The sequence below is a fragment of the Mobula hypostoma genome, chromosome 10 (genome assembly GCF_963921235.1).
Source record: "Mobula hypostoma chromosome 10, sMobHyp1.1, whole genome shotgun sequence".
NCBI classification, from domain to species: domain Eukaryota; kingdom Metazoa; phylum Chordata; class Chondrichthyes; order Myliobatiformes; family Myliobatidae; genus Mobula; species Mobula hypostoma.
The window spans coordinates 106,545,983-106,572,953 of NC_086106.1; the positions used below are offsets into that span (position 1 = coordinate 106,545,983).

A 26,971-nucleotide genomic window follows, 5' to 3' on the forward strand; every position below is an offset into this window, starting at 1 on the left:
ATAACCCTTCATGGAGTCACCTGTTATCACATGAAACTTTTCCTTAAACTGTTTCTTCTCTTTGTGATGCACCCACACAACTTCAGAAAATGGTAGCTGACAGGATGTAGAGCTCAGTATTACATGATTACAAGGAGAAGACTGCCTAAGATGACTCATTTCTGGGAAATAAGTTGAGCTAAATGGCTAAATTGAGCCAAATAAAACTCTGGAGATTATTCAATGACATTCATGACTTGTGTAGCAGATAGGGTATACTAGTAGACAATCATGAAATAACCATCCTCTGATTTGTTCATGTAACTAGCAGACAACTTTTGCTGACTAGTAATCCTCAGACATCAGAATTGATGGTCTAGTCTGGTAGACGAGATGATTAGACTTTTGCTGGTGAAGTCTTTCCTAGGATTCTTGCCATTTATGAAACCCTGTTTGATATTAAGCTCTTAAGGTATGTGGGCCTGGACTAGCTTATCTCCTGAGTTCCACATGGAACCAAACACCAAGCAATTATCACATTTGATATGATGGCCTTTGTACCACCAATAGATCAAACTATCATGAATCCCAATTTTTGACACTTGTTATTTGGTCTCTAAAGTAAGCAGGTTACTATAACGTTCTATACAAAGTTTGCAATAGATTAAAGTATAATGGAACAGGAAGCACATTTGCAGTGCAGCAGGGAGTCTACACCAAACTGACACTTCACATTTCAATCACACACAGAGGTTAAATCCCATGATTGTTTAAATGCAAGGATTGTCTGAAATATTTGCAGCCATGAATCCTACAAGCCCACTGCCAACACTTATGGTTAAATCTTGTTGGAATCAGCTCCATGAGTATAATGAAGATGTTGACAGCTCCCCGGTCAACAAAGGGATGCATGTTAGAAGCCAATACTGGGCTGTGTGAAGAATAGCGGACCTGACCTCCATGTCTCCACTATCTATACCATCCTTGCCCTTTGTATCATCTCCCAAGCACAATCTCATACCCATATACAGTGTATTTAGTGACTTCCTGAAATTAATTGAAAAGAAAAAGCCCTGAATGTAAAAATAGAAAAATGGGGATCCTTTGAGGTCTGGTGGCACTCATGAAATGAGAAACAAAGTTAATGGTTCAGCTCAATAACCTTTCATCGGAATAGAAAGAAATGAAAAAAAACATACTACATAGGAGAAAGGATTTAAGGGCACAAAAAAGAATGCTCATGTTAGGGTGGAGACCAAGGTTGCCCAAGTGACACAATGTCATGTGAAAGAGGAAAATGATTACTCATTACTAACCACTGCAGACCTACCTGGGTGAGTGTGAGTAGAGGAAGGAGATGGAAAGAGAAGAAAATACAATGGAACAGTGAGATGTCAAGAACAGTTGCTGAAGATCTGAAATAAAAGTGAGTGTTTAGAATACTCACTCTATTAGGTAGCATCTGCAGAGGAACAGAGAGAAACTGCTTTTGGTGGAGGACCAGAATATTCATATATATTTATTCAGAGATACAACACTAACAGCCCCTCCCACTGCAACAAGCTCGCACTGCCCGCTTACACCCATGTGACCAGTGAATCTACTAACTCCTACAAGACCTTAAGACATAGCAGTATTAGGCCATTCAGCCCATCGAGTCTATCCCACCATTCCATCATGGCAGAGCCCAGATCTCACCCAACCCCCTATACCCATGTCTTTGGAATGTGGGAGGAAACACACATGGTCATAGGGAGAATGTACAAATGTCTTACAGACATCAGCAGCGTTAAACCCAGTTGCTGACACTATATTGCATTTTGATCATTGCTACACAACTGTGCTCATGCCTTTGCTCTCAATCTTGCCCTTTTAATCAAAGGTTGATCTCCCTATGTCCTCACCTCCTGACCAATAGTCTCCACACTTTATGGACAGTTTTTCCACAATTTTTTTTTTTACCATTTTCAATGAGATGCAATGATCTTCTCCCCACTTCAGTATTCTAAAAGTGCCGTGTTCTATCTCCAGCAACCATTCTTCTTCCATGTAACACCCACCATTTTGCCTTGATACAGCCAATCATCTAGGAATTCAAACAATCCTTCGAGGTGAAGTAACAATTCATTAGCAGTTCTTCTAATGTATTGTGCTACACTCACTCATAACAGGATACCCTTTATTTTGGAGAATCCAGACTCTTTGCAAAACACCAGCATCTGACCACAAAGGTACCCCTAGGTTTCTAGTCATCTATCAGGCCGTCCTCCTCCTCCCGGCTTACAAACAGAAACTGAAGCGGGAGGTCACAGTGTCAAAAGTGTTGTTGTGTTGGACGCAGGAAACGGATGAGGTCCTCCGTGACTGCTTTGAATCAGTGGACTGGTAAGTATTCAAGGACTCGGCAGCCAACCTCGATGAGTATGCCTCAGCTGTCACGGACTTTATCTGGAAATGCACAAAGGACCGTGTGTCTCGCAAGATGATCCAGGTATTCCCCAACTGGAAACCTTGCATGAATTAGGAGGTCAAGTCCCTTTTGAAGGCTAGAGCTGTGGCTTTTTAGGTCCGGGGATACAAGTCACTACATGGAATCAAAGCATGAACTCCAGAAAGCCATTAAGGGCGCCAAGAGGCAATATCGAGCCAAGTTGGAAGCCCAGGCTAACCAGAGGGATGCCAGTAGACTATGGCAGGGTCTAAATGAGATCACTGGACGCAAAGAAAAGGCTGGGAATGTCAACAACTGTGATGCTTCTCTTCCTGATGAAATTAATGTATTCCACACAAGATTAGACCAGAAGAGGAGCATCCCACTCCCTCCGGATGAACTGGACCTGGTGGCATCAAGATTCATCATCAGTGAGGACGACGTTAGAAGGGTCTTCCTGAAGATAAATCCAAGGAAGGCGCCAGGCCCAGATGGCGTCCCAGGATGGGTTCTCCGGGCCTGTGCAAGCGAGCTAGCTGGAGTGTTTGCTGACATCTTCAACTGCTCCTTGCTTCAGTCTAAGATCCCCTCGTGTTTTAAGAAGGCAATGATAATGCCGGTGCTAAAGAGGAGCAAGCTGGCATACCTGAATGCCTATCAACCTGTGGCTCTGATATAAATTGCTATGAAGTGCTTCGAGCAATTGGTTATGGCACATATCAACCACAGCCTACCGGTCAACCTCGACGCTTTGCGATTCACCTACCGGAGCAACAGGTCAATGGCAGATGCCATCTCTCTGGCCCTACATTCCTCCTTAGAACACCTGGAGAATAAAGACGCATATGTAAGGCTCCTTTTCATTGACTACAGCTCTGCCTTTAATACCATCATTCCAAATAAACTGATTCCTAAGCTCCGAAACCTGGGCCTCAGCACTCATATGCAGCTGGATCTTCAACTTCCTCACAGACAGGACCCAGGCTATAAAAATAGGGGACAAGCTCTCCTCTACAATCACTCTGAGCATGTGCCCCACAAGGCTGTGTATTCAGCCCCCTGCTGTACTCACTGTACACCCATGATTGTGCAGCCAAGTTTCCATCAAACTCAATATGCAAGTTTGCTGATGACACCACAATTGTAGGCCGCATCTCAGGTCATGGTGAGTTTGAGTAGAGAGGAAATTAAGAACCTGGTGGCATGGTGCAAAGACAATAACCTATCCCTCAATGTCAGCAAGATGAAGGAATTGGTTGTTGACTTCAGAAGGAGTAGTGGACTGCACGACCCCATTTACATTGGTGGTACACAAGTGGAACAAGTCAAAAGCTTTAAGTTCCTCGGGGTCAATATCACAAATGACCTGACTTGGTCCAACCAAGCAGAGTTCACTGCCAAGGCCCACCAGCACTTTTACTTCCTGAGAAAGCTAAAGAAATTTGGCCTGTCCCCCAAAACCCTCACTAATTTTTATAGATGCACCGTAGAAAGCATGCTTCCAGAATGCATCACAACCTGGTATGGAAGTTGTCCTGTCCAAGACCCAAAAAAGCTGCAGAAGATCGTGAACACAGCCCAGCACATCACACAAACCAATCTTCCGTCCTTGGACTCACTTTACACCGCATGCTGTCGAAGCAGTACTGCCAGGATAATCAAGGACACGACCCACCCAGCCAACGCACTTTTCATCCCTCTTCCCTCCGGGAGAAGGCTCAGGAGCTTGATGATGCCTTGGCCAGAATCAGGAACAGCTTCTTTCCAACTGTGATAAGACTGCTGAACGGATCCTGACCCAGATCTGGGCCGTACCCTCCAAATATCCAGACCTGCCTCTCGGTTTTTTTGCACTACCTTACTTTCACTTTTCTATTTGTGATTTATAATTAAAATTTTTAATATTTACTATCGATTTGTACTCCAGGGAGCACAAAGAACAGAATCAAACATTGCTGTGATGATTGTATGTTCTATTATCAATTGTTTGGCGACAATAAAGTATCACTTCAAATTTTCATCTTGTTCTGTTGGGTCTTAAGCCTCAAGTGTTTCAATAAATTCCCCATGTAAGAACATGAAACAGTACGCTCTGTTAGAAACATAGAAAATAGGTGGAGGCCTCACAGCCCTTCGAGCCTGCACCACCATTCAGTATGATCATGGCTGATCATCCAACTCAGAACCCTGTACCAGCCTTCCCCCCCATACCCCCAATCCCTTTAGCCACAAGGGCCATATCTAACTCCCTCTTAAATATAGCCAATGTACTGGCCTCAACTGTTTCCTGTGGCAGAGAATTCCATAGATTCACCACTCTCTGTGTGAAGAAGATTTTCCTAATCTCGGTCCTAAAAGGCTTCCCCTCTATCCTCAAACTGCGACCCCTCGTTCTGGACTTCCCCAATATCGGGAACAATCTTCCTGCACCTAGCCTGTCCAATCCCTTAAGAATTTTATATGTTTCAATAAGATCCCCCCTCAATCTTCTACATTCCAACAAGTATAAGCCTAGTCAATCCAGTCTTTCATATATGAAAGTCCTGCCATCCCAGGAATCAATCTGGTGAACCTTCTTTGTACTCCCTCTATGGCAAGGATGTCTTTCCTCAGATTAGGGGACCAAAACTGCACACAATACTCCAGGTGTGGTCTCACCAAGGCCTTGTACAACTGCAGTAGTACCTCCCTACTCCAGTACTCAAATCCTCTTGCTATGAATGCCAGCATACCATTCGCCTTTTTCACTGCCCGCTGAAACTGCATGCCCACTTTCAATGACTGGTGTATAATGACACCCAGGTCTCATTGCACCTCCCCTTTTCCTAATCAGCCACCATTCAGATAATAATCTGTTTTCCTGCTTTTGCCACCAAAGTGGATAACCTCACATTTATCTACATTAAATTGCATCTGCCATGAATTTGCCCACTCACCTAACCTATCCAAGTCACCCTGCATCCTCATAGCATCCTCCTCACAGCTAACACTGCTGCCCAGCTTCGTGTCATCCACAAACTTGGAGATGCTGCATTTAATCCCCTCATCTAAGTCATTAATATATATTGTAAACAACTAGGGTCCCAGCACTGAGCCTTGCAGTACCCCACTAGTCACTGTCTGCCATTCAGAAAAAGTCCCATTTATTCCCACTCTTTGCTTCCTGTCTGCCAACCAATTCTTTATCCACATCAATACCTTACCCCCAATACCATGTGCTTTAAGTTTGCACACTAATCTCCCATGTGGGACCTTGTCAAAAGCCCTTTGAAAATCCAAATATACCACATCCACTGGTTCTCCCCCATCCACTCTACTAGTTACATCCTCAAAAAATTCTATGAGATTCGTCAGACATGATTTTCCTTTCACAAATCCACGATGACTTTGTCCAATGATTTCACCGCTTTCCAAATGTGCTGTTATCACATCTTTGATAACAGACTCTAGCATTTTCCCCACCACCGATGTCAGGCTAACCGGTCTATAATTCCCCGGTATCTCTCCCTCCTTTTTTAAAAAGTGGGGTTACATTAGCCACCCTCCAATCCTCAGGAACTAGTCCAGAATCTAACGAGTTTTGAAAAATCATCACTAATGCATCCACTATTTCTTGGGCTACTTCCTTAAGCACTCTGGGATGCAGACCATCTGGCCCTGGGGATTTATCTGCCTTTAATCCCTTCAATTTACCTAACACCACTTCCCTACTAACATGCATTTCTCTCAGCTCCTCCATCTCACTGGACCCTCTGTCCCCTATTTCCAGAAGATTATTTATGTCCTCCTTAGTGAAGACAGAACTAAAGTAGTTATTCAATTGGTCTGCCATGTCCTTGTTCCCCATAATCAATTCACCTGTTTGTCTGTAGGGGACCTACATTTGCCTTAACCAATCTTTTTCTTTTCACATATCTATAAAAGCTTTTACAGTCAGTTTTTATGTTCCCTGCCAGTTTTCTCACAATCTTTTTTCCCCTTCCTAATTAAGTCCTTTGTCCTGCTCTGCTGTACTCTGAATTTCTCCCAGTCCTCAGATGAGCCACTTTTTCTGGCTAATTTGTATGCTTCTTCTTTGGAATTGATACTATCCCCAATTTCCCTTGTCAGCCACAGGTGCACTACCTTCCTTGATTTATTCTTTTGCCAAACTGGGATGAATGCAATCTTTAAAGGCTTGCCATTGCATATCCATCGTCGACCCTTTAAGTGTCATTTGCCAGTCTATCTTAGCTAATTCACATCTCATACCTTCAAAGTTACCCTTCTTTAAGCTCAGAACCTTTGTTTCTGAATTAACTATGTCACTCTCCATTTTAAATGAAGAATTCCACCATATTATGGTCACTCTTACCCAAGGGGCCTCTCATGACAAGATTACTAATTAACCCTTCCTCATTGCTCCACACCCAGTCTAGAATAGCCTGCTCTCTAGTTGGTTCCTCGACATGTTGTTTCAAAAAACCATCCCGCATACATTCCAAGAAATCCTCTTCCTCAGCACCCTTACCAATTTGGTTCACATAATTTATATGTAGATTGAAGTCACCCATTATAACTGCTGTTCCTTTATTGCACACATTTCTAATTTCCTATTTAATACCATCCCCAACCTCACTACTACTGTTCCTTCTATTGGGCTGACCTTTTAACCTACTCAATTAATTTAACCTTTCTTGCCTACACAGCCCATAATTCCATTTTTCTTTCATCCATTTGCTTATCCAAGATTCTCTTAAATGTCCTTCATGTATTGACTTTGGTTGTGAATTTCAGGAATTTACTACTGTGTAAAAACCCTACCTCTGGCATCTACCCAAAAACTTTCTTCTACACATTAAAAGTGTGTCTTCTAGTATTAACCATTGCTGCCCTGTAAAAAAACACACTAGCTGTCTACTCTACCCATGCTTCTTTACCAAATCAACTCTCATCTTCCTTCACTCCAAATTGAAAAGCCCTAGCTTACTTAACCTTTCCTCACGAGCCAGATCATCTAATCCAGGCATCATTCTGCTAAATTTACTTTGCATTCCAAACTTGCTCATCCTCCTTATAATCCAGTTACCAGATCCAAACACAAATCTCCAGGTGTGGTTTCACCAGTTTCCTAGAGCTGCGCCATTACCTTGCAGCTCTTGCACTCAGTCCCAGTTTGAAGGGCAGCACACAAAGTGCCTTTATCACCACCCTATCAACTTGTGTGGCAAATTTGAGGGATCAATGGATTTGGACTCCAAGACCCCTTTGTTCCTCCACACTGCTCAGATTCCTTCCATTACCTTTGCACTCCACATTGTGGATCACGTTTTTCCCCCACACTGAATTCCAAATGTCATTTCTCAACCCAGCTCTGCATACTGTCTTTGTCCCATTGCAAACTTCTACACCATCCAATCTTTGTAACAAACTTGCTAATCCATATTTCCACTTTCTCATCCAAGTCACATGCAATGGCATGCAAAAGTTCAGGCACCCCTGGTCAAAATTTCTTTTACTGTGAATAGTTGAGTACAAGATGAACTGATCTCCAAAAGTCATAAAGTTAAAGATGAAACATTCTTTTCAACATTTTAAGATTAGTGTATTATTTTTACTTTGTACAATTTTAGAGTGAAAAAAAGGATCACCATGCAAAAGTTTGGGCACCAAGAGACTTGAGCTCTCAGATAACTTTTACCAACATCTCCGACCTTAATTAGCTTGTTAGGGCTATGTCTTGTTCAGTCATCGTTAGGAAAGGCCAGGTGATGCAAATTTCAAAGCTTAATAAATACCCCAGCTTCTCAAACCTTGTCCCAACAATCAACAGCCATGGGCTCCTCTAAGCAGCTCGCTAGCACTCTGAAAATTAAAATAAATTATGTCCACAAAGCAGGAGAAGGCTATAAGATAGCAAAGCTTTTTCAGGTGGCCATTTCCACAGTTCGTAATTATGAAATGGTAGTTAACAGAAATGGTGGAGGTCAAGTTGAGGTCCGGAAGACCAAGAAAACTTTGAGAGAACTGCTTGTAGGATTGCTAGAAAGACAAATCAAAACCCCGTTTGACTGCAAAAGGCCTTCAGGAAGATTTAGCAGACTCTGGAGTGGTGGTGCACTGTTCTACTGTGCAGCGACACCTGCACAAATATGACCTTCATGGAAGAGTCATCAGAAGAAAACCTTTCCTGCATCCTCACCACAAAATTCAGCATCAGAAGTTTGCAAAGGAACATCTAAACAAGCCTGATGCATTATGGAAACAAGTCCTGTGGACTGAAGAAGTTAAAATAGAACTTTTTGTCAGCAATGAGCAAAGGTATGTTTGGAGCGAAAAAAGGGTGCAGAATTTCATGAAAAGAACACCTCTCCAACTGTTAAGCACGGGGGTGGATCGATCATGCTTTGGGCTTGTGTCGCAGCCAGTGGCACGGGGAACATTTCATTGGTAGAGGGAAGAATGAATTCAATTAAATACCAGCAAATTCTGGAAGCAAAATCACACCGTCTGTAAAAAAGCTGAACATGAAAAGAGGATGGCTTCTACAACAGGATAATGAACCTAAACACACCTCAAAATCCACAATGGACTACCTCAAGAGGCGCAAGCTGAAGGTTTTGCCATGGCCCTCACAGTCCCGACTGAAAATCGAAAATCTGTGGATAGACCTCAAGAGAGCAGTGCATGCAAGACAGCCCAAGAACCTCACAGAACTAGAAGCCTTTTGCGAGGAAGGATGGACGAAAATCCCCCAAGAATTGAAATACTCTTAGCTGGCTACATAAAGCATTTACAAGCTGTGATACTTGCCAAAGGGGGTGTTACTAAGTACTGACTATGCAGGGTGCCCAAACTTTTGCTTTGAGCCCTTTTCCTCATGTTATTTTGAAACTGTAAAAGATGGAAATAAAAAAGTAATCTTGCTTAAAATATTAAAGAAATGTGTCATCTTTATCTTTTGGAGATCAGGTCATTTTTACTCACTTAACTATTCACAGTAACAGAAATTTTGACCGAGGTGCCCAAACTTTTGCATGCCACTGTATATATTTAAAAAAAAAATCAGAGCAATGATCCCAGAACGAATTGCTACAGAATTCACACTAACATCCAGGCAGAATATGCCTCACTTCCCACAGGTTTGTTCAATAATGATGCCATAATCTCCATTCTCCAAAGTGGCCATAATTGAGAAATATAGGTATGTTTACAGCACAATTCATGGTGAAAATTGTGAAATAGTTTCATGTTTTTGCAGCTGACTCTACCGGCAACTATCTCTCCACAAAATATCCATTTCAGCACACAAAAATGAACCAATTTCTAGGCACATCTTTTGCTATGATCAGCAACGAGGAGTCACCCATTATGAACAGTGCTGTGTGACAAACAATGTAGCTGAACAGTAGCCTTTGGTCTAATTCATTGGATGTGGAATCTTCAGCTGCGGAACATTGCTTCCTGTGTTACAGTTGCACTATATTTGGCACTTCATTGCTGTTCCTGGCATACCCTTCTAATCTCATGGAAATGGATTCTGGTTCCAACTGGCAATAATAGTGAAGATTGTGCAAAGTGGCAAAGGTTACAGACTACAGTGGAGTACAACTATGTTGCTACTGATGGCCCAGAAGTGCAGTATCTAATCTATTCCCAGTTTTGAATTCCGATCTGCTCATAATCTATCCAATGTAGCAGAACAGAATTGAACAGAATGCAATTGAATATTCAATATCAAAATTGGACTGCAATCCCACAGAGTATGCAGCAATCATTCTAATCAATGATGTTATGAACAGATGTGTGCACCATATGGAGACTGACACAGATGAGCAAACTTTTTTCATTGCTGTCATAAGAAAATCAGCCCAGATCTGTTTCACTAATGCAGAAAAGAGAACTCTGATCATATGTGGTTAGACCCAGACCCATCAATACCATGCACTCTTAACTGCCTCCCGAGTTTGGCTGATATTGGGAATGGGACAACAAGTGTCATCATTACAAGTAGCATCCTGTCTGAAATGAATAAAAATAGCTGGCCTTGTTAATAATGCTCACACACAAATTGCTTGGAAACAGTAGCAGAATATGAACTTGAAATAATCCCAAAATGTAAGCAGAAAAGTGAAAAAGTCAAAACTGTACCCTTTCAATGTCAAAATAAACACCAATCTAGAGATTGAGTTTTATTTTGGTTAATTACCAGCACTTAATTTTCCTGTACCTATTTCTTCCCTGGTCACATGGCTGGGCATTTCCATTTAGAGATAATAAAGTGACCACTGAGTGTATGTTCATGGTCTTCTGACGTTGTACCCCACGCACTTCAGGGTTCGCTCCGTTGTGTGTTCAAAGATGCTCTTCCGCACACCACCATCATATATATGCATGGTCATTTGAGTTACTGTCTCATTCCTGCCAGCTAGAGCCAGTCTGGTCATCTGACTGCTCATTAACAAAGCATTTTCACCCAGAGGTGCCACTCACTAGATATTTGTTTTTTCACACCATTCTCTGTAAACTCTAGAACAGTGGTTCCCAACCTGGTGTCCCCAGAACATTCTGTCAATGGTAGGTGTCCATGTCATAAAAGTTATGAACCCTTACTCTAGAGTCTGTTGTGCACAAACCCTAGCTGGCACCAAAAATCATTACATTGTCAAAGTCACTTGGATTACATTTCTTCCCATTCTGATATTTGGTCTGAACAAATGAACCTCCTGACTTCCCAATGCATTGAGTTGCTGCCACATAATTAACTGGTTATTTATGCAAATAATTTACAAGGTCTACCTAGTAAAATGGCATGGCAACAGGCCATTCTGGCCCAATGAGCGTGTGCCACCCAATTACACTCATGTGACCAATAAATGTACTAACATGCACATCTTTGAAATGTGGGAGGAAACCAGAACTCCCAGCCAAAACCCAGTCACTGAAACTCCTTACAAACAGTGCTGGAGTTGAACCCAGGTTATAGGTATGGTAATATTATACTAACACTATTATGCCACCCCTCAAATGTCCAGTTACTCAAGGGTGTTGAGAAACCGTTGAGCATAAAAGGTCAAGGGTAATGACAGAAGTAACACAAAATGCGAGAGGAACGCAGGAGGTCAGGCAGCATCTACTCAAATGAATGCAACCCTCAGGCTCGCCCAGCTTGCGATCGTCTAGGGGAAATCAGCCTTCGGCCCCACCAAACTGGGTAATCACATTTGTGTGGATGCTGTGTAATGTACCCCCAGTTACAAACTCACAATGCAAAATATCAGGCAATACACCATATGCAATTAAATGCTAGAACTTTGAATCTTAATCTGAATATACGGTTATAATGAAAATAAGCAAAAAAGGGCCTAATGTCAAAATCACGTTTGAGCTCACGTAGTCATTCTTCCACCGAACGTCGCCGACCTTCAGATCCCAGTCCACTCCGTCCGGTGGTCTACCAGCTCTCTCCACACGCGTCTTCCCTCTTCATCTCTCCTCGAGAAAAGACCACGAAAAAAAACATCTTTCCAGACTCAAGACACAGCAGCAATCTCTTATTGGCTAACATGCATCCCCTTATCTCCAGCCATAACCCAAACATTGCTGCTACAGAGAAACCATTACCTCAGCAGGGAACATGACAAAGAAGCCATTACATTAGCAGTGAAACATTAGCGCGCTATATGAATAAACAGTCAACATTTTGGGCTGAAACCCTTCTTCTGGACTGAAGACAAAGGGGAATGATGCCAGAATAAAAGGTTTGGTGGGGGGGGGGTGGTGTAGAAGGGGAAGGAAGATAGCTGGGAGGTGATATATGAAGCCAGGCTGGAAGGTAAAGGATTAGGGAAGGAAGCAATAAGAGGAGAGTGCACCATAGGAGAAAGAAGTTGGGGACCCAGTTGAAGTGATAGGCCTGTGAGAAGAGGCAAGAAGCTGGAGTGAGGGAAGCGGGGGGGGGGGGGGGAGAGGAGAGAGAAGAGAAGTGAATTTATTTTTTTTAATAAATATAAACCAGAAATAAAAATTGATGTTCACTCCATCAGATTAGAGGCTACCCAGATGGAATAAAAGGTGTTGCTCCTCCATCCTGAAAGTGGCCTCATCATGGCACAAGAGGCAGCCATGGGCTGCCATGTTGGAACTGGAATGGGAATTAAAATGTTGGCCAACGGGAAGTTCTACTTTTGGCAGATGGAGCAGAGATGGCTTGACTAAGCAGTCCCGCAATTTACCATGGGTGTCACTAATGTAGAGGAGGCCACATCGGGAGCACTGAACACAATAGACAACACCAGCAGATTTGCAGGTGAAGTGTTGCCTCACCTGAATAGGTGAGGGAGGTGATGAATGGGTATGCATAGCACCTTAAATGCCAGGAGAGAGATTAGTGGGGAGGGACGAATAGACAAGGAAATTACAGAATGATAGAAGTGTTTTACATTATGAATGGCTTAAATTAAAAATGTCACAAACCATAAATGATTGGATCAGGTTTCCTCTGGTTTTTAAAGTGATCAGCAGAATACCCAGAAGTATGATTAAAAAGCAGAGTACAGTGGCTCAGATATGGAACACATTGCTTGATAATGGTGCTAGAAACTGATTGACATGCAGCTTTGAAAAGGGAATTAGATGAATAATCAAGACTAAGAAAAATAAACAGAGGGCAATGCAAGTCTCAAAGAGAATCAATGAGCAAATAGCCTCCTTCAGCTGTGCAGTTTTGCATTATCCCACAAACTAAAGCTTCAAGTGTCTGCCATCCAATTTATCGCTTGCTTCTTTCCCCACAGTTCCATTATCAATTCAAACTGGTGGAACATTCAGCATTATCATGTTTTCACAGGATTACATTCAAAAGCAGCACATAGGCAAGTTGCTGTGCTTAGGTTTTATTACCTCAACATTAAGAACCCACAACACCATCAGTCCCTTCAACAGTACTCCAGAAAACAGCAGCTGACATTAACAGTCTTAAACAAAAAGAAATTCAGTGCCAGCTATTCTTCTGTGGCCCAACAAACTAAGAAAGTCAACATTGAGCTGAACTGGACACCTGATAAAAATATACAGGTTTTCACACATTGAAGACAAATGTGAGGTAAAAGTGATACGGTCTTGTGTTCATTTAAACAAGAACATCAAGTGACAATTTTACATTGTGTCGAGTGGGAACAATGCTCCGTTAAAAATATTACATTGTGCAGGTTCTTCAACAGGATCCAGAATCAGCTTTTTCATCCAAGGTTGAACTTCTGTTGACTTTGTGCAGTGCAGTGATAAAGTCACGTGAACAATTCTCCCTTGAAGAGTCGTCATAGAAAGAGAGAAGGGAAAACTTTTAGGAAGCTTCACATCTACTTGCTACATGTGCATTTTTTTGGTCTGCAAATCTAATTGGAGCAGAAAGAGAAAAAGCAGAATTGAAGAGCAAAAAGAGGAAACCAATTGAAGTGAAAATTCCCCATTTAAGAATAGACCACTCATGCAAACATTTCAGGCAGCTGCACACAGATTTTACCCTGAATGGAATCCGTCAAATATTTGAAACAGTTCAGGCAATTAAAGGAGATAATACTATTTGGGAGTAGGAATGAAGTCAACTATCTACTCTTCATTAGCACTTTAGAACCCTAAGCCACTCTGCATACACTAGTGAGATACATAGTGTGTTGGCTGATTGGCAGGTGCAACATAATTCAGCTGAGGTGGGGGACCTGGGCATGTTGTGTTCTGTAGCCTTGAACTGGGGCACGTCTGATTTGCGGGATACCAAGGGCCAACATAATGAACTGTATTTGTTAGAGGGATGCAAGGATCATAAGTAGATATAGCTGGCTGAATATACTGGTCTGTCAGCATTGGATAATATACTGTTGAATGAGTTGCTGGATGAGACTCTGCAGCAGTATAACCTGCAAAAGTAAAAACAGCCCATTAGTATATACAAAAAACTACCACCTCTCAAGAAAAATTCTAAGAATGTTTTAACAGAGCTTACAAGCTTATAGCCACCTACCTTAATGCACTGAACTGGAACACAAGAAATCTATCCATAATGGAAAATAACATCATGTCCCAAAGTTAGAAGAACTCTGACTTGGAGAGAGTTCATTTTATGGCAACATGAATTCACACCAGTTTCAGGAAGATTTTAAAATACCACCCAGACTACCAGCCACCACTAACCTTTCAGAATAGTTTGGAAAAACAATTGGTTATATTTCTAACCAAGCATTAATTAGGTTATGCATGATTGCATTTAACTAATTAACTGCAGTATGCTAGGAACATTGGGCACCTTTTAACATCAGAATTATTTACATTTGTTTTCATAATACAGGAATATTTAATGTCAGAGTGGATGACTTTGAGGATTAAAATTGACAAAATCTATAGATACCAAAATGGTTTCAGTTAATGACCTGATACTTAAATTGTCAAAATTTCTCCAGTTAGCTTATGTTCTGTGGAATTTCTAAACCCAAATCCAATGCAATCTATCAGACACCACAAATCTAAAAATTGGTTATTAACTGAAAAGTTTGAAATAATTAGTACACTGATTAATCATCATATTGAGTTTTAAATCAAGAATCCTGTAGCATAATTTAGATACCACTGATCATTGGATTTGACTGCCTCAGGTAAACTACGGGCTATGCTCGCAAAGAAATTGAGTCCTCAATTTAATCTGATGTACTTCTGCATATTGAAGTCTCAAAATTTTACAGAAGATATTTTGCTTGCATTTTACACTTTGGACAAACACTAAAAGAAAAAGGCTATTTAAGAACTAAATAGAATAAGAGTAACTGCTCAGAACAGGATCTTTTAAATCATCATACACTGTGGCTGTTTAAATTATGTATGCATATATGCTTGTATTGAGTGGTGTTGCGGTTAGAACTGTGTATATGGTAAAATGTGCCAAAGGGTCTGTCTTCATGCTGTACAATTCTATAATTAGTTTCCGAAGATTTAACTGACTGCAGAGAAGGTTGAAAGACATTCCACGAGTAATTAGGCTAATGTTGTTGTGGTTGAGTGCTGTCGACTCATGTCAACTCAGCGAGTCTATGGATAGTGTAGTTGTCCATTGGTTACAAATGGAAGTGGATGCTGCTGCTGCCCAGGTTGGGACCAGGCTGGATTCGAACTCAGAACCATCTGCCTTGAGGTCTAGTACTGATGCCACTGCATCACCAGCTGGCCATTCGGTTAATACTATCAATTACTTGAAGAATGATCTCAAAATGGCCAATATAGGAAATGGACAAAATGTTAAGGCAGTTCATTTGTAATTACGGAGGCAACACATTGTTGGGGCAGAATAAAGAAAATTTCATCTTGTATTTCATGACCCCATTCCTGATGAGATCATTGATTCTCACACAAAAACAGACAGTAATTGAGATTTGAAATAGGATTTCAAACAGATCCTCTGAAAACAAAGTAACTTGCCATTGGACATTGTGTCTGAGGAAGTCGGATGGTCATCGTTTCTCCCATTATCACCGTACTGTTGTGGCACAGTTAACTGTTCAACAAACTGGGCAGCTGCAGGGAAAACTGGATAAATATCCACCGGTTGATGTTGTGGCATACAGACCACTGACTGCCAACAGTTTTGGTGGTAACACTGGAAACAAAAAGAATGTTCTTAGCAATCAAATATAAGCAAATTATAACTAACTGGATGACAGACTATAGATGCTGGAATCTGGAATGACACAGGGAAAAGTGGAGCACCTCATCAGGTCAGGCAGCATCTACAGAGGCAAATGGTGAATTGATCTTTCGGTTCAAGATCTTTCATGTGGACTTTTGAAGATAAAATCCAGATGAAAAGGCTTTAAACATTGAAGGGAAATAGACAGCCACTTATTCTGCCTGGCCCACTGAGTTCCTCCAGTGCTTTGTGTGTTGCTGTAATTTTAACTTGTTCTTTTAGAAAAGAAATGGAAACACAAGTTGCAACAAGTAAAAAGGAAACCCCTATTACTGATCTTCCCAAAGACAAAAAGATATCACAAATTCATTAATTATTCCTTGAAAATGAACTTTAAAACAAGTTCCATTTAAAGCATTCAAAAGATGGAAAGAACTTTAGTAAAGTGAGACCCCAAACGTAAAGCTGTGTCACCATTTAAAGTTAAATGTACTGAAAACATCACAAAAAGCAGTGAATTCTTACATGCAAATCCATACAGCTGTAATCCTTTAATTCCAGTTAAACTCACCTGCAATCCAAGGTTGAAGTAATACTGAACCACCTTTCTATCTAAAAAGACAGACAAATTTGTTACGATAATACGTAATCATTCTGTGGAACTTTAGCCACACTCAGAGCAATATGGTCTCACCTAGAGGAAGATCATTGCCATTGGGGTCACAGGAATATGGGGGTGGTGCAGAAGGACTCACAGTCTCACCCATTTCATTAACAGGCAGGAAAGAACCTAAATGGAACAGAGAAACACCTTGGTAATTGTCTACTGTAAAACAAGAGTGCATCACATTCTTTCAGCACATAAGCATTAGAATTGAAAACCATAGCAACCACTGGATCTATAAAAGCTACTTAAAATTAATTTACAAAAATCATTCCTATCAACAGGACATAATGCAAGCTATATCATCACAATGGCCATCTCTAGACTGCAGGGGAATGATTATGGATGTGAGCCAGGAAATTGAAGTTCAGGATTATAATCACTAGAATTCCCAAGTATAATGTACTAAAAGGTCAGAGTTGTATAGCATGAAACCCTTCAGCCCACAATGCCTATGCTAAAAACTTTGTATCCATCTACACCAAATTCATTTGCCCACACTAGGTCTGTACCCTTCTGTGCCTTGCCTCTTAGTGCCTATATAATTTTTAAAAATGTAATGGCTATCTGACGCCATCATGTCCTCTGCTTGCAAGTTCCAGATTATCAACTATTCTGCCAGAAAAAAGTTTTTCCCTTCAAGTTTATTTCCTTTCATCTTTAATCTATACACCCTTTCTTTTTGATACCCCTAATACCATGGGAAGCTAGAGAAATTAAAGGAGTCCTAGCTGAAATAGTTGCAGGTGAAGTGCTGGACAGCTAAAAGGGGTGGCTTTATCTAAAAGGAGCTGCAAATAATGGGTACTATTGACCAGCAGGCCCAAAATTTGTGGTTGGCAAATTATTAGAGAGAATTCTGAGGGATAAGATGTACCAGCATTTGGAAAATCGGGGTTTAGGAATAGGCACCTCCACTGTGTGGGGATGATCATGTCCCTGTAACCGAGAGTCAGTAAGGGCAGGGTGGTGGACATGGACTTCAGTTAAGAACTCTGATAAAGTGGTTGTAATGGAAAGTTTAATGACATGGGATGCAAGGAAAGATAGCTAAACAGATATAGAATACACGACAATAGAAAAGAGGTGGTAATGACAGAAGGCTGTTTTTCTGATTGGAGGCCCATGGCTAGCAGTGTTCCTCAGGACCAGCTCTTGACTATGCCCATTATTTGTCACCTGTATCAATGACTTGGATGATAATGAGCATGGTTAGCAAGTCCACAGTTGATATTAAAACAGATGTCATGGACAGTGAAGGTAGTTAGGATTTACAGTAGGATCTTAATCAGCTAAGTGGAGAGAGGAATGCCAAAAGAGTTTCATTCAGTTAAATGAGAGGTGCCACATTTGATAAATTGGTTTATTACTATCACAGATGTACAGTGAAAATTTGTCTTCAATATCACTTATACAGGTCAATTTGTTACAGTACATTGACATAATACAAAGTAAAATAACTGTAAAATAGTGTTATAGTAAAAGTACATTGCAGGTAGATAATAAGATGCAAGGTCATAATGAGATAGATTGCCAGGTCAAGTCCATCTTACCGTTCTCTGGAACCATTCAATAACATTTTGCTTCCTGAATACTTTTGGGTGTATCTTAGATTTTGAGCAGATCATGAAATTTTCCCATCACCCGTATTTGTTATTTCAATTCATAATTCAAAATCAATTAATTGCTGCCCACAATGTAAGCTGAAAAGTTTTCCATCTTATCCAGACATGCCTGGACATGCTGAGGCAGGCAGATGCTGAATGACAGGGTGGGTTTTAGAAATGCTAAACTTTCGTGAAGGATTTCAATATTTGAGACAGATGTTTCCCCAGAATTACAGATACCAATATTAAGGAAGGCATTTTTGTTAGTCCACAAATCAAGGTCATCAATGGCAGGCAATCCAAATAACTTCTAGTGGGACCAGTAGGGGGAGGAAAAATAAACAACATGCAAGGCATTCAAGGATGTTGTTGAAAATTTTCTTAGCAACTGCCATGCACCAAACTACATGCAGCTTGTTGACAACATGCTTCAAACCTCCAAAGCATGAAGTGCAACATGTCACTAGATATTCAATTTTTGCATTTGTACTTAGACCTCCTCTCTGCAAATCTTGGTGCCGTCAATGATTTGGTGAAAGGTTGCACTAGGACATTGTGGTCATGGAGAAACTATCAGGGCAACCAGAATCCATCAATACTGATTGATTATTGTTGGACACTTAAGCCTCAGACAGTACAAATACAACTTAAACCATTTTTAGCTTAGTTGAATTATTGCAAAGCACCAGCACCATTATGCAATTAAACATTATATTCAATAAAAATTAATTGATCCTCAATTCCTATGTGATAAAGAAATCTGAAAGTGTGTGCAGATTCAAGTGGTTCATCTTAAACAAGATAAAAACAGAGGAAGAAGTTTTCAAAAATATGTTGCCCAGTGTAATCTTACAACAGCAGAATAGAAGCTCGTGCCTGGTGGTGCGCACTTTCAGGCTTTTCCATCTCCTGCCTGATGGGAGCAGGCGGGTGGAGTCTGATTACATTGGCTGATTTTCTGAGGCAGCGATAAGTGTAGACAGCCCATGGAGGAGAGGCTGGTTGCACAACAACTTTGCAGTTTCTTATGGTAACGTGCAGAGCAGTTGCCATACCAAGCCACAATGCATTTTGAGATGATGCTTTCAATAAAAATCAAGATAAATGGTAGGATATTTAGAGTCCATCTTAAAGAAAGTTCTGGGATACTTGCAGGTACACTATATAAAAAAAGCCTCAAGGAAACCAAGCTCACTTAAGGGAAAATCTTGTCTGATAAATCTGTTGGAATTCTTTAAGTAAATAACAGGCAAGATGGACAAAAGAGAGTCAGTGGGTATTCACTTGGATTTTCACAAGGCCTTTAACAAGGCAGCACATGAAGATAAAAGACAAGAGCCCCTGGTATTATAGGAAAGATACTACCATGGGCAGGAGATGGGTGACTGATAGTAGGTAAAGAGCAGGAATAATTCTCTGGTTGCCTGCTGGTGTCAAGTAGTATTTTGCAGGGGTCAGTTTTGGATCTACTACTTTTCACATTATATTTTAATGACTCGGATGACAATTGATTGCTCTGTGGCCAAGTCTGCAGAATATACAAACATAGGTGAGGGTAGGTTGGGTTAAGGAAGGATGATGTCTGCAGAACTTGGACAGATTAAGAGACTAAGCAAAGTGGCAGACAGAATAAAGTTTATGCTTATGCGCTTTGGCAGAAGGTATAAAGGCACAGAACAGCACACAGGACTCCACATGCATTTTAAAAAGTATTTTATGAAGTCACAACACAATGTCCTGACCTTCATAATCTGAGGACACGAGGTGGATCCTATAGCTGTCAGGATGGCCGAGTGGTCTAAGGTGCCCAACTCAAGGAATGAACTCCTTCCATAGTAGAGCAGCTTCAACTGGAGGCGTGGGTTCAAATCCCACTTCTGATAAACTTTGTGGTTGGCCTTATCAACAATGAGGAGACAGCAAGTATAAAGTAGAGCGACTGGTGGACTGGTGTGAGAATGCAGTTTAATGTGGATAAATGTGAGGTTATCCACTTTGGTGGTAAGAACGGGAAGGCAGATTATCCAAATAGAGTCAAGTTAGGAAAAGGGGAAGCACAACGAGATAGGTGTACTTGTACATCAGTCACTGGAAGCAAGCATGCAAGTACAGCAGGCAGTGAAGAAAGCTAATGGCATGCTGGCCTTCATAACAAGGGGAATTGAGTATAAGAGCAAAGAGGTCCTTCTGCAGCTGTACAGGGCCCTGGTGAGACCACACCTGGAGTACTGTGTGCAATTTTGGTCTCCAAATTTGAGGAAGGACATTCTAGCTATTGAGGGAGTGCAGCGTAGGTTCACAAGGTTAATTCCCAGGATGGCAGGACTGTCATATGTCGAAAGATTGGAGTGACTGGGCTTGTATACTCTGGAATTTAGAAGGCTGAGAGGGGATCTTATTGAAACACATAAGATTATTAAGGGATTGGATACGCTGCAGGCAGGAAGCATGTTCCCGCTGATGGGTGAGTCCAGAACCAGAGGCCACAGTTCAAGAATAAGGGGTAGGCCATTTAGAACAGAGTTGAAGAAAAACTTTTTCACTCAGAGTGGTGGATAGAGCTCTTAAAGAAAGCAGATTCAAAGGTTATGGGGATAAGGCAGGAACTGGATACCGATTGTGGATCATGATCACAGTGAATGGCGGTGCTGGCTCGAATGGCCTACTCCTGCACCTATTGTCTATTGAGAAGAACAACAGTCTTCAGGAGAAGCCTGAACACGGAGAAGACCAAGGAAATTATTGTGGACTTCAGGAAGGTGCAGATGAATATGTGACTTCTCCATAGAGAGTGAAGAGCACCAAGTTCCTGGGAGCTCACATCTGGATAACCTCACCTGGTCCCTCAATATCCCCTCCCTGAACAAGGCGGCACAGCAACATCTCCACTTCCTGAGATTAAGGCAAGCAAGGCTCCGCCTCTTCCCCCCCCCCACCCAATCTTAACTACGTTTACGGAGCACCACAGGATGTCCTGACAAGTTACATTCCCATCTGGTATGGGTGCAGTCGAGCATCGGACCAGAAGTCCTTACAAACAACTGAGAACAGCTGGGAAGATCATAGGGGTCTCCCTACCATCCACTGGGGACATTTATCAGGAGCGCTGCATACATAGAGCCCTTCGTATTAAGGATCCCACCCATCCATCCACGATCCTCTGACTTTACCATCAGGCAGGAGACTACCATCAGGCAGGAGACTACCATTCATAAAACAAGAATGATTAGCATGAGAAACACTTTCTTCCCCCAGGCCATTAGGCTTCTGAACTCCCTGCAGCATTGTATTCAAAGTGTCACTGGTTAATCTGTTCCGTACCTTACAATATTTAATATTAATGCACTTTAGTTTGTTATTTATGTGTCATTCATCTGCAGATTTTATCCTTACTTTCATAAGTTATTGTGCTATGTGTTGTGTACCACTGTGCTCGACACCCTAGTTTGGAGGAATGTTGTCTCATCTCTATATATATTATATGCATTTAGATAGTTAAATAACAATAAACTTTACTGGACTTGATGTCTATTGACCTATTTTGCTACTTCCAGGGAACCTTGGACTGAAACCCAAAGATCAATATTCAATAACCCAGGCAACTTTTTCTTTACACTCAATTCCAACACTTCTCAATTCATATAGTTTTGAGCAAACAGCTTGGATACAAAAATAATGTAAAAATCCAAAAAAAATCTGGAGTTTTGGGTGCTATCAAGTTAGTGTAAGACTAATAGAAGAGTACCATCTATTGGATATTTAAGGTAGTGCAAGGACCATTGAATGGCTGGCTTTCCTTTCCTATCCCAAAGCATTTGTTAGTAAAATGCGAGAAGCTACACAACTGAACCAAATGTATTTTAAACACACTGACTTCTAACCTGATACAATTAAATACTATATTTGAACAGCACAACAGTACATGAAAATTATTCATAACTGATAGGTCATTTCTGAAGCCCATTAAAAATTTTGCAAATGACACATGCACACACCATATACAATGGAAATGGACTGCCGGAGCATCCAAGTCAAATGGACTAGTTTATTGGTCAACAGTCTTAACACATGGGGAGTAAAGACAAATAAAGGGTGTTGTGAAGCAGATGTTGACAAATTACAGAACTAGAGGTCTGAATGGCTTTATTTCTACTCAAGTAAAGCATGTTAAACTTGAGCAGATTTTATTTAACTTTATTGCTATTTTGAAACCATACTTGCAGTGTATATTACTGTTGCCAATGCTTACAACTGCCATGTTTGTACAAACTGAACTGGGCAAACTGCATGTCTAATATATGTTATGTCCATTAAGGCTTGCTAATGACCCTGAAGGAAAGTTAAAGTAAATTTGTTATCAAAAGTACATACATGTCACTATATACAACCCTGATTTATTTTCTTGAGCATACAATAGAACTAATAGAATAACCATACAGAATCAATGAATGACTTACTGACCGAGTCAGTAATTAGCACTAACAAGTTTGTTGTAAAATAATTTGCTGTACTGGGCAGGGGGGTGATTGATAAGTTCGTGGCCCAAGGTAGGAGTCAATTTTAGAAAACCTAGCACATTTATTTTTCAACATAGTCCCCTCCTACATGTACACACTTAAGTCCAGTGGCCATGGAGCATATGGATCTTGCAGGGGTGATTGATAAGTTCGTGGCCTACAGTAGAAGGAGATGAGTTATACAACTCTCGTTACATGCACATGCAGGTCAAATCTTTGAGCGATTATACAGAAAGTTTGAAGTTAATAACTCAGGGGTGATAAGTTTGTGGCCCAAGGTAAGAGGAGATGAGTTATTAACTTCAAACTTTCTGCATAATCACTCAGTTGAAACTCATCTCCTTCTACCTTAGGCCACAAACTTATCAATCACCCGAGTTAACAACTTCAAACCTTCTGCATAATCACTCAAAGATTTGACCTGCATGTGCATGTAACAAGAGTTGTATAACTCATCTCCTTCTACTGTAGGCCACAAACTTATCAATCACCCCTGCTGTGGACACCTTCTAGAGGTCCAAGATCTGTATGCTCCACGACCGCTGGAATAAGTGTGGAAATGTAGGAGGGGACCATGTTGAAAAATAAAGATGCTAGGTTTTCTAAAATTGACTCCGCCTACCTTGGGCCACGAATTTATCAATCATCCCTTGTAGCAATAGCAAAATAGAAATTGGTAGTTTAACAGATTAATTCTTTGAGCCATTTAAGTCTAGAATGCTGGGGATGAATGGAAGCTTACCCAGAATCTGCAAACTACATCTGAATCCTTCAAGCATTCCTCACTATTAATTTGTTGCAATAACCACATATTGTGCGGATCCACGTGGTAGAGGGCTGAAGTATTGATAACTACATGTGAGCAACTACATGAACTGGGTTGAAACACCCACTCCATTTACACAGCTTGATTTGCAATCTGTCCATGGCTGCCTCTTCTGTCATGACAAGGCCACTCTCAGGTTGGAGGGGCATCCCTCATTCGCATCCTCATATTAGAAGGATGAGAGGGGATCTGATTGAAACATATTATTAAGGGATTGGACATGCTAGAGGCAGGAAACATGTTCCCGATGTTGAGGGAGTCCAGAACCAGAGGCCACAGTTTAAGAATAAGGGGTGGACAATTTAGAACAGACTTGAGGAAAAACTTTTTCACCCAGAGAGTTGTGGATCTGTGGAATGCTCTGCCTCAGAAGGCAGTGGAGGCCAAATCTCTACATTCTTTCAAAAAAAGAGTTAGATAGAGCTCTTAAAGATAGCAGACTCAAGGGATATGGGGAGAAGGCAGGAACAGGGTACTGATTGTGGATGATCAGCCATGATCACAGTGAATGGTGGGACTGGCTTGAAGGGCTGAATGGCCTACTCTTGCACCTATTGTCTATTCCATTTGTGTAGCCTCCAACCTGATGGTATGAACACTCCCCCGCAACTTCCAATAATTTCTACCCCCTTCTTTTTCCATTTCCCATTCTGCATCCCCTTACCCCTTTTGATGCCCCTCATTTCTCTTTATCCCATAGTTCATTCTCCTCTTATCAGTTTCCTTCTCCAGCCCTTTACCACTCAACACTTCCCAGCTCTCATTGCATTCCCCCTACCCCTGCAAAACACCTTTGCCCTCACCTGGTTTCATCCATCACCTGCCATCTTGTACTCCCACCTGTGCCTCTCCAACCTATTTATTCTAGCTCTACCCCCCCACCCCCAAAATCCTTTCTAGTCCTGACAAAAAGTCTCAGCCTGAAATGTTGATCATTTATTCCTCTCCATAGATGCTGCCTGGCCTGCTGAGCTCCTCCAGCATTGTGCATTAGTCTGGATTTCCAGCATCTCCAGAATCTTGTTTATGGAAAGTGTGACTGCTAGATTCTGACTGGGTGCAGCAAAATGTATAATCGACAATCACTAAAATACAAAGTATCTTAATATCTTTCCACTGCATGAAAAATTTAAAACAATTTTAAAAAATCAAGAATATGAAAAAACACCATGTCCAGCTTGTTTGTATTCCATACCCGGTCTACCAACAGGATGAGAAGGCACAAGAACAGGTGGTGCAAGTGCCTGATGTGGCACTGTTGCATAGGTCACTGTAGTTTGGCTTGCTTCTAGTGAGTTGGAGGAGAACTCTACACCAGAGGCTGCACTGACACAAGAGGATGTTGATATCACTGTTGAATTTCCCATCTGTAACAAATTAAAAATTTGAACACCATGGATAAACTTCCACAAAAATATCTTGTTCAGTTTTGAATTGGCAAAGCCCCAAGTCATAACCATAGCTCAAAGTTTTAATTAACACCAAAAAACAATACATTCCATGGGAAACAGTAAACATTGAAAATGCAATGTTAAGTTAAACCAATAGCCATAATACACAAAACCCATCTTCCAAGAACTCACATTCAAAATAAACCCTTTCTTCCTCTGAATGCAAAAGAATAATTCTATATTATTTTCAATGTCGTATAACCATTCCCTAGTTTTGTTGTGGAACTGCATACCTGCTGTGAATAACTGAAATGTGTGCCAACTTGGCCCTCCTGGGGTGACTCTGCAGCAGAGCATCCCTCCTGAATAGACTACAAGACAAACAAATCATTTTCTTCCTTTGGCTCTAGAATAAAAAATCTTAGGCTAAAAGGTTCTAGTGCACAAAACAAAAATATACAATGTTCATACATTGCACTATATGCCTCCTCTCATTCCCAACCAGTTAAGAAAACCCTTTTCACTAAAACCTTTCTGTAGTTGATATAGAAGCTGGAATTTTGAACAGGACTGTTGCGCCACAGTTCTGCACATTAGCACAATATCAGTCTTTTCAATTCACCCCATTTAGCAACAAGTCAGTGTTCATTTGTTTTTGTTCATATAATGTTTACAGCCTACATTACTTTTAATGTTTGTATATCTGCATCCCTCAATCTTTTACTTTGAATTAAAAAGCCTAAATGGATCAGGGTACCAATCATAACATTGCTGCCTTTGTTCAAAATGTACTTCAATTACTTAACATTAATTTGACAATTAATCATTAAGCATAACGGATTCTTAAAATAGTGATTTCTATTAGTTTTCTATTGTTCCTGAAGGCACACAATGCTGTCCATTAGATATTTTTAATGCTCTGCCCAAAAGGTAATACCATGTTAATGGTGATATACTGACTAAAATCTATTCAACCGAAAGAACATAGAATGAGCAATACCATTCAACTTCATATTACATTGACATAAATTAATTTGTTGAATTATGGACAATGTGAGGAAAAAAAGACCAATTCAAGTAGCAGAGGGGATCTGGAACTCACTGCCGAAATGGATGGAGGCAGAAGTCAAGCCATATTTTTACAATTCACAAAGTACCTGCAAATTCATGACTTGCAGAGCTACAGACCAAGGACCAGGAAGTAGGATTGTCTAATGTTTATTTCTAACATGGCAAAATTCTACAATTTTACAAATGTGTACTATTACTGAAACTAACTATGCAAATGTCCCATTTTTGACACCAAATTGGAAACAAGCTGGTCATTTGGTTCTTTTAAAAAATTCAGCTCCCTATTTAACATAGAAAAGACATTAAAATGCATGCAGAATGAAGCACACTTGCCAGGTTAGCTGTAGACTCCAAAGCACTATATATTGTTGGATCAGAGTACCCAGAATCTGTAAGTAAATAACATTCTGAAACTAATGGTACAGAATTAATTACTCATATACATTTACTGATATTTGGTTGAAATGCTGAATAGCCAATATTAAATAACAGGCTATTTTGATCTAAATGCAAGAAGTTGTTGACCAGAATTATGCAATTTACACTAAACAAATACCTAGATGTTTGGTAGGCATTTCCTAAGTTTATACAAATTCACAGCTCAATTCAAATTATCTCACAACAGCATAATGACCAAAATTCAAGAGAATAGATGAGAATGAATAAAATTTGCTTTTCCATCTGTGATAAATAATATTGAAAAGGTGAAAATGTGACTTTTAAAGAACAGGTGACAACTCAGGAATTCTGAATTGTTAATTTCCTACATTGCCACATGCACTGTAATAATCTAACTACCAGACTGAAGACAATTACTACAAATTAATGCAA

General features: G+C 40.7%; 1 protein-coding gene across 1 annotated transcript in view; it reads right to left on the reverse strand.

Annotated features, from left to right (window-relative positions):
- Window positions 1-14,044: 14,044 nt before the first annotated feature.
- alg13 (ALG13 UDP-N-acetylglucosaminyltransferase subunit) overlaps window positions 14,045-26,971 on the reverse strand; it is a 61,346-nt gene continuing 48,419 nt past the window's right edge. Inside the window, exons 18-23 of the mRNA XM_063059822.1 lie at window positions 26,474-26,529; window positions 24,874-25,045; window positions 16,759-16,854; window positions 16,636-16,676; window positions 15,857-16,034; window positions 14,045-14,307 (exon numbers count right to left, since the gene is read on the reverse strand). Of these exons, the coding sequence (XP_062915892.1) occupies window positions 14,045-14,307; window positions 15,857-16,034; window positions 16,636-16,676; window positions 16,759-16,854; window positions 24,874-25,045; window positions 26,474-26,529 (806 nt within the window). The remainder of the gene's footprint in view (window positions 14,308-15,856; window positions 16,035-16,635; window positions 16,677-16,758; window positions 16,855-24,873; window positions 25,046-26,473; window positions 26,530-26,971) is intronic.